Here is a 20,773-nt window from a genome sequence, read left to right on the forward strand (position 1 = left end):
TCTGCTGTAGGGTTCAAAGCGAAAGCCTGCACAACTCAAGCTTAACTCTTATTGTCTGGGATGTTATTCAGAACGCAGTAGTGGAAAACAAACATGTTGCAGACACCTCACAAGTTAGGGATGTGAGCTTGTTGAAGAATCTGAGCGATAAAATAATACTCTGGGGGTTTTGCCTTGAGTTCTACGAATGCATCTGGACGGAAAATGGACAAATGATCAATTTTTAACCCAATTTGTCTGGGTCTGTGGTTGAGATAGGTACAACATAAGGTATCAGTAGTCGAATAAAAAACAAAAACGAGATGGCGCAGTTTATGTAACAAAAAGTATATTGTACAAAGCCTCCATCATTACAAGATGCCAACAAAATACTTTCACAAGAAATAAATTACACCATTTCTTCTAAGACACACAGTTTGTACTAGTAGATGAGTACATTGTCAAAAAACTATTCACTCATACATTCAGTTAGAGATGCACACAATGCAACAATAAGCATAAACTCAAGGGCAAATAGTGTGCAAAAAGTGCAAAAATTGTAATTATAACACTCAGGAATCTTCAAAGGGTTGTTTGTGATAACAGTACAAGCATTTTAGTCGACCAAATTAGGTATATCCGTAAATGACTGGACATGCCATAATAGTCAATATATAGGTGGCTCATTCCCTCAACCGTGGAATCTTAGGTGGTAATTGAGCACCTGGTCAATTCAGATAACCCCTGGTGTGATATTTACTGGGTTCATTTTGAATTTCAGCCCCAAATACGTGGAATATTGGCTAGCGTTTTTTTTAGCCTCTTACAGGAAATAGTGTTTTACTCAACCATTGTAAGAGTAGGTAGTGTTGCATTGGTCTGTAAACCTCAAGCTCAAGAATTTAACAAGTGTAAAATAAAATGAGCTAATCCCAAGAGTAAAGTGTACCTGGGTTAAGTGATAACTGTTTTTCTCCCATTTAAGCTCGTGCCAAGATTGTTCATGATGAAGTGCTTAGACATGCAAATCAGCTATTCACGTCCTCTTTCTCATTAACGCTACTCAAAAGCACTATTTGCTTTTAATGAGTGGAAATTTCCTACTTTCCACCTGGAGCAACATATTTTCATTCACGTTGTAGCACATTTATGATCATATGATGACAGTTCATTAAATGTGATGGAATAAGTGTTGGGGGGGATTTAATAATTTAAAAATGAATGTGTCAGGAAGAACATTTAAATACATTTACAGATTTTCCAAGTGAATGCTTATTATGACTGTGAAAGGCACCTTCAATCTGCGAAACACTTGTCTTCATTGCGCTGGCATATGTGAACTCATCCTTACAGGGGACATACACTTTTTCCCAAAATAAATACATACATTTGTGTGTGTGTGTGTGTGTGTGTGTGGAAGTGCATGCGTGTGTATGCAAATGTGTATATATACATTTATACACATTTATATATGGGACTTTATAGTTCAGTGGAAATGTTAGCTAAAACATAACGTCTTAAAGTAACAAAACCACTGAAATTCTCCAGTTATAGTTATTTTAAGTAAACTGTGCCCTAAAGTAACTATAACTCGCAGTCCTGCCATGTACAGAGTTGTTATCAATGTTGTCATTTCAGATGTAAGTAGGGATGCTATCAATGCAGTCATGGAACATGTCATGAGGAATGCAATATGTGAGGGTGCAAGTGGTGAATATCAAGAGCGCTATTCCGTGACTCTCTGGTACCTCTAAACAGTCTGGATTTCACCTCTTCTTTGTTCTGGCTCCTAAACTTCGTGGGCCTGATTCACAAACGTAAACTTACACTTTTGTGTAAGTTTACTACTTTTCGGTATTCACCAAGGTAAATTTAGACCAAAAATCTAACCTAACTTTACTAGTAGTAACTTACCTTTGTGAATACCGAAAAGTAGTTAAGTCAGACATTTGGTCTAAGTTTACCTTTGTGAATAGCAAATAGTAGTAAAGTTAGACTTTGGTCTAAGTTTTCCCCTGTGAATACCAAAATGTAGTAAACTCACACAAACGATTATGTTTGTGAATCGGGCCCACAAGGTTTAGGAGCTAGAATGAAGAAGGGGTGAAATCCAGACTGTTTAATGAAGAACAAGGATAAAAGAGACGAAGTTATGCGGCAGAAAGAAATTTCTCTGCAGAAGTATACTCAGTGAAATATCCCTGCAGAAGTATACTCAGTGATGTGAAAGTGTAGATGGAGCTGCTTGGGTGAAGCTTTGTTAGAATATATTTAGCTGTGATACTTAGAAAATTTTAAAGTTATCTAGTCTGGGAGGTGAGACAACTAAAAGAGAAGAGACATGGGTGTTGGGAAAAGAAGAGTGCCTAAATTCGGTTCGGAGACAGAGAAAAGGGGAAAATAATTTAAAGTCAATAGGATTATATTTTTGCCACATGGAAAGGCAAGAAAAGGCACGAAAAAGTAAGAAGGGAACATTTATTTAAAACTTTATAGCTGAAATCTGCCAGTTTGTATGTTTAACAGTGGTGATGGCATTGGAGGAAGTGGAGGGAAGAAGAGAAGTTGAGGGAAAATAGAACAGACATAGGAAGAAAGTATGCACATGTAGAGGAGGCAGGTAGAGAAGGTAAGAAGACATGGACGAGTGGATAGAAGAATGATATTAAGAAATCAACCATTAATAGTGGAATCATAGGGAGAGAAGGAAGCAATAATCTAAGAATATTCCACATAAAAATTACTGTGCCTACCAAATGACGAAATAAGTGAGGGAAGAGCAGAGGTGTAGCAAGAACACAGAAGAGGACAAAAAAACAGAACCAAAGGCACACAACAGTGAAGCAAATGAGAATCAGGGGATTAGCCGGATCGGGCCACTGTACTTGATTTATCTTTTGTCATATTTACCAATCAAGCTGTTATCTCTGAAGCAGGAAGTGCCAACACTGGAGGAAAGTAAGAGAATAGTGCATATTTGTCACAGCGGGAAAGATGCACTTTCTTTCACTTTGCACCAGTAAGAAAAGACATTCCTATTGCACCTATGCCCCTGTAATCAGTCTATAAACTACACTGGCTGTCCTTCTCTGATGTCAATTACTTTTTCAGAAATGACACGCTGTTACAGTCTTTTACCAACCCTTTTGAAAAGGATAAAAACTAGGATACAGAGAAAGGTTTTTGATTTTGAAATTCTGCTACATCAAAATGATAAGGATCACATCACACTTTTGAAAGAAATACGAATGTCCCCTTTAATGTTATCTAAGTGCAGTGCATGGGCAAATCTATACATTGCAGGGGTGCTCCTTTTTAGTATACATTTAGGTTGCATAAGAATTTCAGTTTGTTGTTAATGCTGTCATTACTTCTTGAATGATAACTACTGGGTAAATCATACATATCTGGGTCAGGTGCTGTGGACTTTTTTGGTTCTGCTATAAAATATAAAGCATGATTTTATGCTGTGAATCATATTTTCATAGCTAAGTTTGCGCTGTGTTTTTGTGACGCTATTGAAACTGCAATAATCAAGAATGTTCAACAATGTAAACATGATTTACAGCAGAAGTCTGAGATAAGTAGGTGATCTACCAACAGCACGTTTAGCTTTCCTGTGATTTTAAAAAAAGAAGAGGAGACTCATCCAAAAAACACATGGCACCAGGTAAACCACCACTGCACCCATCATTTGCTTCCAGCCAGCTTTTAGGAGTCACTGAACACATCTTGGTGTCTTTAGTCATGTATTAGTTAATCTTAGGTAAATCTCTTCTGGTGCCTTTCACTCTTAACTTGTTAACCCTTGGAATATGTCTGGCAGAACTGTGTCTTATACAACTTTCTTACTTCATCCATTCAGGAGCCTTAATGGAGAATGGGATGAATAAAGACCTCACTCTCAAATCTGAGAGCTGCACCCTCATGAGTTGAGAGTTGTTGAAATTTTCAAAATATCAGCCGGACAAATACACATGCGTAGATTATCTTGTATAAAAAAGAGACCAATTCATCTGTGGGCATGTCTTCATCTAAAGTGGTGTGAGCATTTATATATAATGAACCTCCCTCTTATAATTTTTCCTCCTTAGAGACTCCTGTAGACAACCCTGCCATTGCCAACAGTCCAACTATGAAAGTAGTACTAGACTCAATTCTCTAAACAAAGAATGGATAAAGGAGAAATGTATACTTAAATTACAAGGTAGAGCACTACCTGCAAGACCTGATTCAGGAATTAGGTTCTGTTCAGTCAATGCAGGTCTGTAAAAATATCCTCAACTTGGAGAAACCAGCCAAAAGACATTTTGGAAGGTGAATTTAGGGTGTGTGTTCCTAGACATGGTGCCATGTTGTTGACAGATATCTGAACAGAAAATAGCTTAATGTGAAAAAACATTACCCCCGCTCCCCTGAGCATTACAATATCCTTAAATGCATTGAAGAAAGTTTGGTTAAGACTCTACATAGACTCCGTTTGCCTTCATATTGATCATCACTCCGGAACAGTTTAATAGTATGGCCCTTGGCCTGTGTCTGATAAGGACAAGAAGGCTTAACTGATTGCACATCATACCTGTTTTCAGCTCTACTAACTATGCTACTCAGGATACATAAATCACCCTGATTTATGGCCAGCATTTACTTCATTGCCAGAGGACATTGGGCACCAATGTCATACTGGCACAGTATATCAAAAACTTCGGAGGTATCCTTTTGGGTTATAACCCTCTTCCATTCGTAACATCAAAGTCCTTCGAATAATACAGACCACAAATGATTTGATACATTCATGTAGCCTTTCCACCAGGCATTAGACTTTCTCTACATCTCAGTGGATGTCTTCATTTCTCTTCCAGGTGACCTTGTTGCTTGGTTCATCAACAATGTTATTGAACAGAGCTCCTTATTTCTCCCTGCTGGTTGGTCTGTAAATTCAATACCAGTCCACCGCCCGCCACTCTGGGGCAGAGAAGAGATGTAATAGGAGCACCTGTTCTCACACACAGCAGCATAAAGTAGTGCAGCTCAGCTTTGCAGGGGTGCCACCATTTCCAGCCTTTTTGTTTTCTTTCGGAAGCAGCAGGACAAACGACATAGCCAATGAACAGTGATAAAAGCTGTGCACATATGTGTAATCCCATTCCTGCAAGAAAAGGCAAGGGAACAATTAAAATGAGACATGTTCCAACTCCAAAGCTATTCCACACACTGTGACACTATTCCTAAAACATTTTGAACACTTACATTGAATTTAATGATGCAAAAAACATTTGTGAGTCAAATTCCTAATTCATAGGCTCACGAATGGTGGACATACAAATAAGATGTACACATAGAGAATTATGGGGAAACTTCCACATCTGCAAATCTACGATCAGTGATCGATTATATTTTTTGTCTCCCATAATATTTCACAAACTCTTACCCACGCAGAGATTGGTCCTATTCTGATTTCAGATCACACCCCGGTTTCCATTGGCCGTGATATCTTACCTAAAATTACAGGTCCCAGGAGGTGGCGTTTTAATAACTCCCTTCGCTTAGACCCAAAATTTACGGCTTCCTTCATCACCTTCTCTGACAAATTTTTTATGATAAATCAAACTGATTCCATGGCTTTTTCTACGGTTTGGGATGCCTTCAAAGCCTCAGCTAGAGACTTCATAATAACCTTCGTTGCAAAGAAGCGTAAAAACGCTCGTAAACAGACTACGGATCTCCTCCAAGATATTAAGAAACTGGAGCACTCTTATTATACCTCACATACAAACGACTGTTTAACAGCTCTTATCAACGCCAAATTGCAATATAATAAAAAGTCCACGGAGGACGCCTCACTATATCTGTTCAAATCCAGCGCCAAATTGTATGGTGGTAAAAATAAAGCTGGGAAAACTCTAGCCAATTACTTGAAAGTTAAGCATAATAAATTGAACATTGAATCTATTTATGATGCACAACTAGATCTAAAATTCAAGGATGATGACATTTTACATGAATTTTCTCTTTTTTACAAAACATTGTATGCTTCCGAAACACAACCCACGGACCGTGCCTTGTCACATTTTTTCTCCACCATTCAAAGGCCTCAGAATGCCACTCCAGATTTAATTTCATTAGAATCTGATTTAACGCAGCTAGAGTTGTCGAACGCCCTACAATCCCTTAAACGTGATAAGGCACCTGGACCCAATGGTTTTACTGTTGAATTTTATTCATACTTTTCCAAACTCTTATTACTGAAATTGCATTCTTTATTACACTCTTTCAGTACATTAGGACACTCTTCTGGTTCTTTTTCAGATGCTCATATCTGCCTCATCCCCAAAGAAGGTAAAGACTCTAAACATTGTAAAAATTATAGGTCCATCTCCTTGATAAACATCGATTACAAGATCTTTTCCAAAGCACTAGCCTTACGATTGGACTCTTATTTACCAGACCTGTTAGGGATAGAGCAATCTGGATTCGTTAAAGGTCGTTACATAACTGATAATACACAACTCTTGTTTGACGTTTTGTCAAAATCTTCACGTTTTAAGGACTCCTTGGCAGCAATAGCGTTGGATGCTGAAAAGGCGTTCGATAGGGTTGAATGGGCATACCTTTTTTATACTCTCAATTGGTTTGGCTTTGGTCCCAATGTTATATCCCTGATTTCTCTCCTTTATTTTAAACCTAGAGCGCCGGTTTGTGCTAATGGACTGATATCCCCTTTTTTTGATTTAGGAAGAGGGGTGCGTCAAGGTTGCCCCCTCTCCCCTTTCGTTTTTAACTTGGCATTGGAACCATTTTTATCAAAATTACGTCAGAATCCCAATTTACATGGCTTCCAGACGTTTCACTCTCAAATTAAACTTGCAGCATTTGCAGATGATATCCTGCTCTTCATGTCTCACCCAACTGACTCAATCCCTGCTTTTTTAGCGGAAGTACAAGCTTATTCTGACATTTCGGGGTACAAATTGAATAATGATAAATGTGAGATTCTACCTTTAACAAAGTACACTTTTAAACTTGATTTTACTGCCTCTAATTTTACTTGGAGTCCTAATCACATTAAATACTTGGGTTTACATGTCACATCTTCAATTTCAGACACAGTTTCATTGTGCAGGAACAAATGTATGCAAAAGATTTCGGATCTAACTACCAAATGGCACCCCCTTTATTCATCATGGTGGGGCCGTCTGGACACTATAAAGATGATGTTATCACCCATAATCATATATACTATTTCCAATATCCCAGTTCCAATTCCACAAAAAATTTTCAGGAAAATTAATTCTATTCTTTCTTCCTTCCTTTGGAATAATAAGAAACCTCGAATGTCTATACATAGATTAATTCGCCCCAAATCTGAGGGTGGAGTTAATTTTCCTGATTTTCCAGCATACCAAAAAGCATTCCTTCTCCGTCAAGCTTCGTTGTGGTTGCGTGACCCTAAAAACGATTGCCCTTTATGGACCACAATCGAGCGTCTCTCTTTGTCCCCCTTTTCCTTCGATGAATATCTTTCCTTTTCACGCAAACCGCAAGCCCTATCTACTCCCGTTATTAAATTGACATCTAAGCTTTTAATGCCTCTATTCCCTTTTCCTCATAATACTATTGATTCCTTTCTCAGTTCCACAATTTGGCACAATAAAAGTCTGCTCATTCGAAATATACCTTTTTACTGGAAGTCCTGGCATCAGATAGGTCTAATCTGGATTCATCAGCTTTTTTCACACTCAGATTTTTTATCTTTTTCCTCACTTAGCCACTCATTCAATTTACCTACTTTATTCATCCACAAATACCTTATACTCAAAAACACTGTGTTGGATACACGTGCACAATTCTCAGTAACACCTGCTGTCTCTGTTATTCCAGATCCTTCCTCACAATTATGATCCTTATTAGCAACAACACCCAAGGCTTCCACACTATATCATTTTTTACATAACACTGACAAAGTTCCCAAGAAGGCTTGGGAATGTGACTTTGCACTATCTTGGCCAGTGTCTTTATGGAATAATTGATGGGTTAAGATTCGTAAATCCTCCAGAGCTGCAAGCACAACGCAAACGTTGTTTTTTGTATATAACAGACTTTTGGTATCACCGAAGGCTCTAAGCAAGAATTATACTACTGTAACTGATATTTGTTGGACTTGCTCTTCTCCAAAGGCTGATTTATTCCACATGTTATTTTCTTGTTCTATTGTATATAATTTTTGGAAACAAGTCTGGTCTCAAATCAATTTGATTTTCGGCACTACATTTTCTTTTGCCTATATTCATGTTTTTTTAGGAAGCTTGTCATCTTGCTGGGACAATACTATGCTTAATGTTAAAATTGTTGATTTATTATTAGCAGTTGCATTTCAGCAAATCACAGCAAATTGGAAAGATTTCTCAAAAATTTCTTATAGGGCATGGTGGTACGCTGTTTGTCATAATCACAGGCTGGACACTTCCTTTGTATACCCTATCCACTTGGTGTCGAAAAGGTTGGATTTATGGTGTCCTATTACCATTTATTTACATGCATGTGCTAGCCGTTCTTTTCAATTGCATCCATCTCAACAAGAAGTCTCAAAATCCCCTTAAATAACCTGAATCGTTCTTCATTCATTTGATTTTCAAGTATTCTGTATCATCGCTTTTGATGTTTTATTACTTCCAGTTTTATTCTTTAACCTGATTCATTAATAACATTGTGGATTTTCTTTTGTATGACATATATTTATTATGTTGTAATACGTTGTGACACTTTCTATTTCTTATTAATAAAATCTTTTTGAACTGAAAAGAGTAGGATAGAAGTTGTCATCGAGCCAATTAAGGTAGATAAACATGTGAATTAGGTCTATTTAAGGTTTTTTTTACATTTTGTAATTTAGAACACTGTATTCTTAAATATCAATGTCTTGTATTTAATATGAATGCAGATTTAGGCAGGTTTCTATAATTCTAATGTAGTGAAATGGAACTAATTGTTGTCAAAGTATGATCAGTATTTGTATAGACTTGGACATTTTTTCAAAGGCAACATTGTTTATGACTGATTCTATTGAATGAAAGTTATGTTTTCATCTGCAGAGTGATAATGTCCCTCCATTCTAAAGACTTTGAACTACATAGTTGATCAGGTTTCCTGAAAGTACTGTCAACTGCATTTAAGGTAGTTGAAGGATTTATTTCTGCATACATTTATCATCATACCATATACGAGCTGGACTTTAGACTAACAATCCCCATTATATGTTGCAGGTGGACCATTTGTATTTACAAGCACATGTAGCTGCAAAAAGTTACCCTAACTCTAAGAGGTATATCATACACTGTAGGGTATATAGTTCAGTTCAGGAGATTATATAGTAATGCTGTGTGCTTACTCTCTTCAGGACTCACACAAAGAGACAATGCCACTCCAGGTTCAATAGAGAGTGCTACCTAGTGGCATTAGTTTTTCCCAATCCCCTGTTCTCCTGTGTTCTTGGGAGTGGATTCTTAGCCTCCCCAGTTTACAAGGCGGGTGATACAAAGCAGCATCAAAGTCCAGACATTCCTGCAGTGAAAACGTGAGTTTGACAATCAGGCCTTTAATTCCTTATTTTGAGTTAAAAGGTAATCCCAGTTCGGCCAGTAACAGGAGTTACCGGGTGTTTTGGTATTACTGGTCTTATATTAAAACAACAGTACCAATGTTCCCCTCACCCTCAGATATATTCACGAGCAAAACAGTGCAAAGTGTGCTGATTGGAAAGGGGCCACAGGGGAAGAAATACTGTGCAGATAACAGCTTTCATAGTAATTCTGTATTTTTCCATGGACATAGCTTAAAAAGGTATTCCTGCACCTTCCTGAAGTATTGGTAGTTCTAAGTGTGGGACTATTGCATCAATGCTCCCCCTTTTCTTTGATTCATTGCAGTGGCACTCCCTGCTATTCTCTACACCTATGGGAGGAGGCTTGATTTTTTTATGGTCTCAAAGGCCTGGGCCAAAAATCCGTTCCGTTCGCGGAAGTTGCGATATTTTGGCATTCTCGCGTTCCGCGGAAAGCGCGAAAATGTCAAAATTTCCGCATTCCGCAGCTTAGCGATAATTTTTTTCTTGCTCGCGCTGTAAAACAATACATTCTCGCGCGCGCGCGATCGCCTTACCTGAATCCCTGCGTTCTCCGACAAGTTTTCTTGACCCGGTCGCGTTCTCCACGAGATGTTGGATTTTGGTAGCCATTTTGCGCTGTCTCGCGAGAGTTCGCGGCCGCATTCAAGTCATTTTTCACGCGATCACGTCATTTGTCGCGCGATCAGGTCTTTCTTCTCGCGATCATGCACCGCGCGAGTATGAGAAGATTGAGATCTCGAACTTGTCATTCTACATCGCGAGCCAGAGAATGAGGACGCGGGCACATGAAATCGAACGCGAACAGGAGAAAGAGACCGCGAACACGTCATATCCAACGCGACAGGGACAAAGAAGAGAACGCGATCATATCGTTTTCGACACGCCGGCGGAAGTAATGTGAAGCTGGAGAACTCAACAACGTAAAATTTACAATTTGGAGAGGAATATCGGCTCTAGCAGCATGAAACCATCTGCAAATACTGATTTTGTATGAAAAGAACTCCTTACATTCACATTTGGCTTTCCTTTTTTGTGCAAGGACTCCAGGAGTCATTTTTTTTTTACAAAGTGGAGAGAGGGAGGAAGTGACACAGATTCTCCAACTTCCTGTTCCTGTCCAGCAGGCTCCTCCCAGTGCTTTGTCCATCTCCCGCTCATTCTGCCTTTGGATTTGGAGCTGGAAAGATCTCTCTTTTTGTCTGCTGCATCATTGCAATTGGATTTCAGGATTTTTGGAATAGGATATTTTACAAGTAAGTGGTTGTTGTGTTTGATTGTGGGAATTGCAGTTGTTGTGTAACTACAATTTATTTTTGATAATTAATTATCATCATTCCTTTTTTTTTTTTTAATTTATTTTAATTTTGTGGGTTGTAGTAGTAGGCCCGAGCTAGCCATGGGCATGGCCTCATGGGTGTGTGTGTGCATGATGAAGCAACTGTTCCTTTTGTTTTTTGAATATATTTCATTTTCAATCACATTTAGGGCATGGATGGCATTGGATTGAGTTGGGGAAGTGTGTTTTTCTGGGGTGGCCTTGCTGATGTTGTTGGGCCTGGACATGTGGCTGGTGGCCATTTTGAGGCCTAGGCCTGCAAGCTTGCCTGGCCTTGTCTGCCAGCAGGCCTGCTTTCATCCACTGCTACCAGAGCAGGTAGCCACAGCTTTAGTAATCTACTGTTTTCTGTGTGTTCTGTTGATTTTAGACATCATTTTGGGCATGGATGGCATTGGATTGAGTTGGGGAAGTGTGTTTTTGGGGGTGGCCTTGCTGATGCTGTTGGGGCTCGCCATGTGGCTGGTGGCCATTTTGAGGCCTAGGCCTGCAAGCTTGCCTGGCCTTGTCTGCCAACAGGCCTGCTTTCATCCACTGCTACCAGAGCAGGTAGCCACAGCTTTAGTAATCTACTGTTTTCTGTGTGTTCTGTTGATTTTAGACATCATTTTGGGCATGGATGGCATTGGATTGAGTTGGGGAAGTGTGTATTTTGGGGTGGCCTTGCTGATGCTGTTGGGGCTCGCCATGTGGCTGGTGGCCATTTTGAGGCCTAGGCCTGCAAGCTTGCCTGGCCTTGTCTGCCAGCAGGCCTGCTTTCATCCACTACTACCAGAGCAGGTAGCCACAGCTTTAGTAATCTACTGTTTTCTGTGTGTTCTGTTGATTTTAGACATCATTTTGGGCATGGATGGCATTGGATTGAGTTGGGGAAGTGTGTTTTTTGGGGTGGCCTTGCTGATGCTGTTGGGGCTCGCCATGTGGCTGGTGGCCATTTTGAGGCCTAGGCCTGCAAGCTTGCCTGGCCTTGTCTGCCAGCAGGCCTGCTTTCATCCACTACTACCAGAGCAGGTAGCCACAGCTTTAGTAATCTACTGTTTTCTGTGTGTTCTGTTGATTTTAGACATCATTTTGGGCATGGATGGCATTGGATTGAGTTGGGGAAGTGTGTTTTTTGGGGTGGCCTTGCTGATGCTGTTGGGGCTCGCCATGTGGCTGGTGGCCATTTTGAGGCCTAGGCCTGCAAGCTTGCCTGGCCTTGTCTGCCAGCAGGCCTGCTTTCATCCACTACTACCAGAGCAGGTAGCCACAGCTTTAGTAATCTACTGTTTTCTGTGTGTTCTGTTGATTTTAGACATCATTTTGGGCATGGATGGCATTGGATTGAGTTGGGGAAGTGTGTTTTTTGGGGTGGCCTTGCTGATGCTGTTGGGGCTCGCCATGTGGCTGGTGGCCATTTTGAGGCCTAGGCCTGCAAGCTTGCCTGGCCTTGTCTGCCAGCAGGCCTGCTTTTCATCCACTGCTACCAGAGCAGGTAGCCACAGCTTTAGTAATCTACTGTTTTCTGTGTGTTCTGTTGATTTTAGACATCATTTTGGGCATGGATGGCATTGGATTGAGTTGGGGAAGTGTGTATTTTGGGGTGGCCTTGCTGATGCTGTTGGGGCTCGCCATGTGGCTGGTGGCCATTTTGAGGCCTAGGCCTGCAAGCTTGCCTGGCCTTGTCTGCCAGCAGGCCTGCTTTCATCCACTGCTACCAGAGCAGGTAGCCACAGCTTTAGTAATCTACTGTTTTCTGTGTGTTCTGTTGATTTTAGACATCATTTTGGGCATGGATGGCATTGGATTGAGTTGGGGAAGTGTGTTTTTTGGGGTGGCCTTGCTGATGCTGTTGGGGCTCGCCATGTGGCTGGTGGCCATTTTGAGGCCTAGGCCTGCAAGCTTGCCTGGCCTTGTCTGCCAGCAGGCCTGCTTTCATCCACTACTACCAGAGCAGGTAGCCACAGCTTTAGTAATCTACTGTTTTCTGTGTGTTCTGTTGATTTTAGACATCATTTTGGGCATGGATGGCATTGGATTGAGTTGGGGAAGTGTGTTTTTTGGGGTGGCCTTGCTGATGCTGTTGGGGCTCGCCATGTGGCTGGTGGCCATTTTGAGGCCTAGGCCTGCAAGCTTGCCTGGCCTTGTCTGCCAGCAGGCCTGCTTTCATCCACTGCTACCAGAGCAGGTAGCCACAGCTTTATTGATCAAGTGTTTTCTATGTGATCTGTTGAATTTTTAGACATCACCTTCCTGAGAGTGTAGTGTGGCTGTACACAGTACTAGTAGTATAACATAGCTCTAGTTAAAAAAAATTCATAAATGGCTAGACTATCTTTTGTTTGCACTAGTACAGTACTAAGTAACTGAACCACAAAAACAAACGCAACATTTCACTGATGTTCTTCTCCTGTCTTCTTTGCTTTTAGCTGCACAAAAGACAGAGTAGGAGGTGTCATCGGCATCACCTGGCTACCCGTTGTACTGCCAGCCAGACAGAAGTCCTGGTGCGCATCACGCCCACGTGTGACCAGAACTTGTTGTGCATCTGCCTCCTGCCTGACGTCGGAATAAGATGGCCCCAAAGAAAGGTACCAGGTCCAGTACCAAGAAAGTTGCTGGTGAGAAGAAGGAACAGAAAAGGGAAGTGCCATTAACCACGACTGGTGGTGTGCCGGCCAAGGTTTTTTTTGGCACCAAAGCGTTGTCCGGGAACCAAGCTGGGAGCAGCACAGCGGTCCAGCAACCCCACCAACCTAGGCCCAAGGGCTTTACTGTCGCAGAGGTAGCCAGTCTACTAACGGGCAGCGGTGTTGAAGAAATGTCATTACCGCAAAGTAGTACACAATCAAGTTCAACGCAGGCGCAAACTCAGCAGATCAGTGTGCAGCCGGCGCAACCAGAACAGCAGCAGCAGCCGGCGCAACCAGAACAGCAGCAGCAGCCGGCGCAACCAGAACAGCAGCAGCAGCCGGCGCAACCAGAACAGCAGCAGCAGCCGCCGCAACCAGACCAGCAGCAGCAGCCGCCGCAACCAGACCAGCAGCAGCAGCCGCCGCAACCAGACCAGCAGCAGCAGCCGCCGCAACCAGACCAGCAGCAGCCGCCACAACAGCCCACCATAGTAGTTGTTGCTCCTGACGTAGGGGCATTTCAGGAAATCGAGCTTCCTGCAGACAAAGCGGAGCGAAGTCAAACCACTGTTCCAGAACATCTATTGTCTTCCAGACCACCAGCAAGGAAAAGGAGGCTTAGTCCATCATCTTCTTCTTCAAGCCCCGCTTCTGATGATCGTGATGACACTTGGGTCCCACCAGCTCGGTCTGAGAGTGAAGTACGCCACAAGACATTGCTTCTGAAAAGGAAGGTCCCAGAAAAACTTAGAGTTATGGAGGTAGATGTAGAAGAGGGGGGTGATGATGTTGATGAAGACGAGCCAGTCATCACGCACATTACTCCCGCCCCAAAGGGATTGGAGACCGACATTCTAACCCTATCCAGAAAGGCTGCTACTGAGCGGGATGCAGCACGGATCTCACCAACACAGGTTACACCACCACTACCTCCAGCTGCCATATTTTCCAAGGCCCGGCAGGGACCTACATCCAGCTCAACCACCTCAGTAGGAAGTGGTAGTAAAAGTCACAGTGTAGGTGGACAGGGTCACATATTTTCAAGGACCCCCTCAAGTTCATCTGGTGTTGAAAGTGGCACATCCAGCAGTGCCAGAAAGTTCTCCTCCCCAGTTTGGGACTTCTTTTCTGTTAGCGCCAAGGAGGATAACATTGCTATATGCGCAATTTGTCGGCAAGGTGTTCGGCGTGGTAAGCTTGGTACAAACTATGGTACCGGAGGACAAGCAAGTCATCTCAGAATACACCACACTATTGTGTGGGAGGATCACCTACTTAAGTTAAAAGAAAGTAGGAAAACTAAACCCTTTGAAGTTGGTCAGGAATCAGGGAGCGATATTATTGTGGTGGCAGGTGAAGAACAGGGAGGCATTTCTAGCCCTGTCTCCAGTAGTGCAGTCACTGCAGTGGTAACGCCCACATCCTCCTCAGTAACATCAGAGTGGCACCGCAGTAAGAGCCATACTCAGAGTGTGGGTGAGACACCAAGGCGACCGGCGGCGAGTACCTCAATGAGACAATCTGTGTCGTTGAGCCTTAGTGGGTTAATGGCACCACTAAGGAAAGTAAGCCAGCCTACCATTGACAGCATGTTTAGGTTGGAGGGGCAGTTCCAACGCAACCACCCAACGGCACGATTGTACAATGCGAAGCTGGCTAAAATGTTAGCGCTGGACCTTCTTCCTTTTTCATTTGTGGAAGGGGTGGGTTTCCTTGAATTTGTGTCTGCCATCTGCCCGAAATGGAAAGTTCCAAGCCGGTCCTATTTCGCAAGAATTGCTGTTCCGGCACTACATCATGATGTGCTGGAATTGGTTGGACAAGCTTTGCAGAAGAGTGCTGTGCACAATATCCACCTGACAACAGACATGTGGACCAGTTGCCAAGCCACAGATTACATGTGTATCACTGCACACTGGATCTCTTTTGTGGGGGTTAAAGATCAACTATCTGCACGAGGTGTTGTTGACACAGCTGCGATTTTTGAAGGTACTCGGAAACATGCAACTGTAGCCATGTTCGCCATGGAGAAATCTCATACGGCTGAAAACATTTTAGAAGAGTTTCGCACCAAGGTTTTGGAATGGCTGCAGCCCAGAGGGCTTGGTATTGGTTTTGTTGCCACAGACAATGGCAGTAATGTACTTAAGGCCATGGAACTTGGTTCCTATTTCAGGGTTCCGTGTTTGGCACACTGCATAAACATTATAGTGCAAGACTTTCTGAAAAAAGAACCCATAGTAAGCAATTTACTGTCCATCTGCCGAAGAATATGCACTCATTTCAGCCATTCTTTTAAAGCTCGGAAGCAGCTGAGGATCTTCCAACGTGAGCGTAGGGTGCCAGTCAAGGCACTCATCCAGGAGGTGGCAACACGTTGGAACTCAACGTATTACATGCTTGATCGTCTGTACGAACAGCACAGGTCACTCAATGATTATGTCTGGTACAAAGGCAGTGATGCTAGTGTTAAAGGCATGACCCTTCAGAGGGAGCAATGGACCCTAATTCAATGCCTGACTGAGATGCTGTCTCCTTTTGAGGTCTTCACACGTGAAGTCAGCAAGGAGGACTGTACAATGGGCCAAGCGATCCCATTGTTGCAAATGCTAGAGCATGAGCTGAATAATGTGTCTGAATCCTACAAAGGTGTAGAGGACAGAAGGCAAGCCCATGACTTGGTGGAGAGCTTATCCAGGCGCTTATCAGAAAATGTAAGGATACAAAATAAAATTTTGTCACAAGACCATTACATTTGTGCCACAATTCTGGATCCACGTGCAAAATTAGGACTATTCCGTTCTTTTTCCGACACTGATGTTGCCCGCTACAAAAGTTGTATAGCTGAAGCAGCCATCAAGTTTGAAAACGAAGGGCTGCTAATTAAAAGCCCGCCACATCAACCCACAACAAGTACTGATACTGAAGCAGGCCATGCAGAATCAAGTGCAACTTCGTCGGCTGAGGGCAGTGCGGTTGGCTCACAATCGCAACACTCACCATCACCATCGACTACAAAAGCAATAACTGGATCATTCGGCCGAGTACAATCATTATCAGATTGGTATGTAAAGATGGGCCGTAAGCACAGTGCTGATGCACAGAAAAAACAGCACAAAAGCTTACCAGCAGCAACCCTGAACATTGAGCGGATGGTCCAGGCCTATCTGGACGATCCAACAGAGGTGTACGTTGATCAAAACCCAGTGCAGTATTGGTATAGGAAAAGGTCTGAATGGCCACAGCTCAGCAGGCTGGCGATAAGCTATCTGGCTTGCCCTGTCGCAAGTGTCTCTTCCGAACGTGTTTTCAGTGCTGCTGGTTCCATTGTAACCTTGAGAAGGACCAGTCTATCTCCCAAAAACGTGGAGAGGTTAACAATGATCAAAATGAATCAGCACTTCATACCACCGAATTACACAATGCATGAATCAACAGAGGAAGATGAGGACAGCGGCTCAGGTGACGGAAGTATTGTGTCAGATGATTACCTACTACTGGAAGATCCCCCAGAGTTTGAGGACGAGCTATACTTCCCTGACAATTAGGCTCGCACTTACTGTCTTCCTCCCTTTTTTCCCCCTTTGTTTGTGTCTGTTGTTCCGGTTATAAACTTGTGAATCGCAACCAATGCATTATCACCGTCTTCTAATCTTCTAATTTAAGATACAAGTTTCAGGTGTCTGCCATTTGACACTACAGTCCTCAGAATCCAGCTCCTCCGCTCGATCATACTGCATCTCCTGGTCAATTCCATTTCCCTCATGAATGATGATTGGATGATGGTAACAACAAATTCAAACTTTCCTCGTCCTTCCAAAACAAGTGGACCATGAATCTGATGACTTCTATAGCTATCCTCCTTCAGAGCCGAGAGAGACTGGCCATTAACTGAAAATAAGATGCAACAGGTAATGATTGATGCCATGCATTGTCCGCAGAAAAGCAGACTGAGTGATGTAGATTTTGTTGTGTGTGTTGCGCATGAATGAATTGATGTAATTGTGCACTGCCACTAATCAACTTTCTACAGAACACACTAGTAATTACTAATTTTCCTCTTCTGGCAAACAAGAAATGTGTACTTCTCTCCTGCATCTTGGTGATACATTGCTTTTAATTCAATACAGGAAGGGCACTCACTCAATCTGCTGCGCAATGCAAATGACTGTGACTTAACAGCACCGTCCATCATGATGATGGCGAAAGAGACGGCCTGCAGCGTTAACGAGATGAGATGCAACAGGTAATGATTGATGCCATGCATTGGCCGCAGAATAGCAGACTGAATGATGTAGATTTTGTGGTGTGTTTCGCATGAATTGATGTAATTGTGCACTGCCACTAATCAACTTTCTACAGAACACACTAGTAATTACTAATTTTCCTCTTCTGGCAAACAAGAAATGTGTACTTCTCTCCTGCATCTTGGTGATACATTGCTTTTAATTCAATACAGGAAGGGCACTCACTCAATCTGCTGCGCAATGCAAATGACTGTGACTTAACAGCACCGTCCATCATGATGATGGCGAAAGAGACGGCCTGCAGCGTTAACGAGATGAGATGCAACAGGTAATGATTGATGCCATGCATTGGCCGCAGAATAGCAGACTGAATGATGTAGATTTTGTGGTGTGTTTCGCATGAATTGATGTAATTGTGCACTGCCACTAATCAACTTTCTACAGAACACACTAGTAATTACTAATTTTCCTCTTCTGGCAAACAAGAAATGTGTACTTCTCTCCTGCATCTTGGTGATACATTGCTTTTAATTCAATACAGGAAGGGCACTCACTCAATCTGCTGCGCAATGCAAATGACTGTGACTTAACAGCACCGTCCATCATGATGATGGCGAAAGAGACGGCCCGTTAACTTAAGATGAGAAGTAACAGGTAATAAATGATGATAATTAATGGCATGCATTGGACACCTGACTCTGAGCTATTGATCTTTGTGTTGGCGTTGTTTGTTGTGCACAAAGTGAATGATGTCAAAGTGTACTAGTGTTAATCTATCTTTCTGTACACAATAAAGAATGACTCAAGTCAGTAATATTTATATTTCTACTCTTGTTGTGTTCTAAAAATTACACTTGTACTGCAGGCCGATCTTCAGTCAGTAGAAGTATCAGAGCTGATGATGAAGTCAGGAGGATGTTTCATGAGTGGCATAAAACGGAAAAGCCTAAAGGTAAACACGTGAACCACAACCACAGCACACCCAAATGTCTGTGTAGAAGTTGAATAGAGTGTAGCGGTGGGATGACTGCAGTGCATTGATTTTACTAACTTTAACTGTAAAATGCTATGTCTGGAATGGATAATGTGCTTTGCGTTTGTCCAACTCTTTGAGAGAAAAAAAAAAAAGGACTCTAAAGTGGTAACGTAGGCTGTGCTAATGGTAAGCACTGTGGGCCTGATCTCTCCTGTTACTGTTGAAGGTCTATGCTGGAAACAGACTACAGTAGAGATGATGCATATGCATACATGCCACCTCGGAAAGTGTTCTTGTTGCACTACACCATCACTTGTGCATTTGTTTTCACTTTCTTTCTGAATATCCCCTTTGGTTTTCAATCTAAAATTACAGGCCGGGCCTTGTCCAAAACTTTGTAAAACATTACAATGCATATTAATTACCTTACCAATCAATCACCTTTTTATTCCAGCCGGGCAGTGGCGAGTGGTGAGGCGACACACCCAAGATTGATGGACGAGAGGAGCAAGAGGAATGCCGAGATGCAAAAAACCAGTCCACATTTTTGACCAGGATAAGACAGTAACAGTATCCACTTTTCACTTCTTTTAAAAAATTTGATTAATATCTTGTATACATTCTTTACAACAGTGTGTTCTTGGAGTTGTTATTATCAATCATCATTACGTTTTCTCTGTGTTTACGATTCCTCACTACCAATATTTAAAATTTCTATTTGCTATCTGTTAAAGTTTTAAGGCCGGAACAGAACAAGAAATAGAAGTGTATGTAATCCGGGTCTCATCATGCATGCATTTCCTTTTTTATACCTTAACATATGGAATGGATATGGTATGGTAGTCTTCAATGATTGTCGTTTGTTTGTCTATGTATGCATACTGTTTTTCTATGTCAAACCTTTCCCAAAATCCCCCTTCCCATCCAATCAACGGACCCTAACCCTCTTCCCCCGGGCTGTGTGACTTATTGTCGAGGTGTAACTAAATTAAAAGTACACCAATACTTAATCACACACTTGCTGGGGCGGATGTGGTGAAAGCAACACTACTTCAATTTCAATGCAGAGCGATGATCTTCTTCTGCTTGCCCACCCATGAGTAGGATATTTCACAGGTTATTTTATTTAACAAAGGAACATATACCTCAGCATGAATTGCCGGCATTGATTTGATTTGTTTGTTGTCATTCCTCATATACAGCACTAACTGTTAGACTGTAGGCATAGCCAAGTCGACAAAACTATAGTTTGTAACTCTGTCTAGTAGGCTATCCTCATAATATCCAGCATTCATTTTTTTTGTCAAATATTTGAACATATAATTGTTGCTCGGTAAATTCTGTGATGTACTTCATTCAACTACTCCTCTAACAGTCTCTCAAAGGCGATTGACTATCTCCTTTTCTTTTTTTGGAAATGCTGCTACCCTGCCAGTGTATACTACTACTATACTACCACCACCACCCCAATCATGGCATGTATGAAAAAGGAAACCATCTTCACCATGCAGCCAGTGCTGTGCCACAGTTGGACATAAACATCAAGCACCGGTAAGAGAGAAGTTTGGGGGAGGCAGAATCAATAATGGACATGTTGTCAATGATGTCAGTTTCAGACACCACTCCAAAGAATGCATAGTAGGACCAGTGAATGAGTGAGGTGTGTCGCATCTATCTGTTTGTGTCTTATACAGTCAGCAAATTATTGAAATCAAACACACGCTATGGGCGGCCATGCACCAGCAAAGAAACAGTGTGATGTAAAACAGTTACCCCACCTACAAAACATTAACAACATTGCATGTAACATAGAAAAATATATTTAATTGACCCTAACAAATAAACTAAACCCACAAAAGCTGACCCACCCCCCTCCCTAACCCCAACGACTGTCCATAGAAATAGAGAACGCCCAAACGAGTGAGGAAACAAACAGGAATTAAAAAAGGGGCAGTGACAGGGACTAACTGGTGGGGCGGGACTGGAGGAGGACACGAA

At 42.0% G+C, this 20,773-nt stretch overlaps 1 protein-coding gene across 1 annotated transcript in view; it reads right to left on the reverse strand.

The window, feature by feature from the left end:
- Nucleotides 1-308: 308 nt before the first annotated feature.
- The window catches only part of MYMK (myomaker, myoblast fusion factor), a 121,377-nt gene continuing 100,912 nt past the window's right edge, over nucleotides 309-20,773 (reverse strand). The window contains exon 5 of the mRNA XM_085612505.1: nucleotides 309-5,128. Within this exon, the coding sequence (XP_085468631.1) occupies nucleotides 4,982-5,128 (147 nt within the window). The 3' untranslated portion in view covers nucleotides 309-4,981. The remainder of the gene's footprint in view (nucleotides 5,129-20,773) is intronic.

This window comes from Triturus cristatus, chromosome 1_2 (genome assembly GCF_964204655.1).
Source record: "Triturus cristatus chromosome 1_2, aTriCri1.1, whole genome shotgun sequence".
NCBI lineage: Eukaryota > Metazoa > Chordata > Amphibia > Caudata > Salamandridae > Triturus > Triturus cristatus.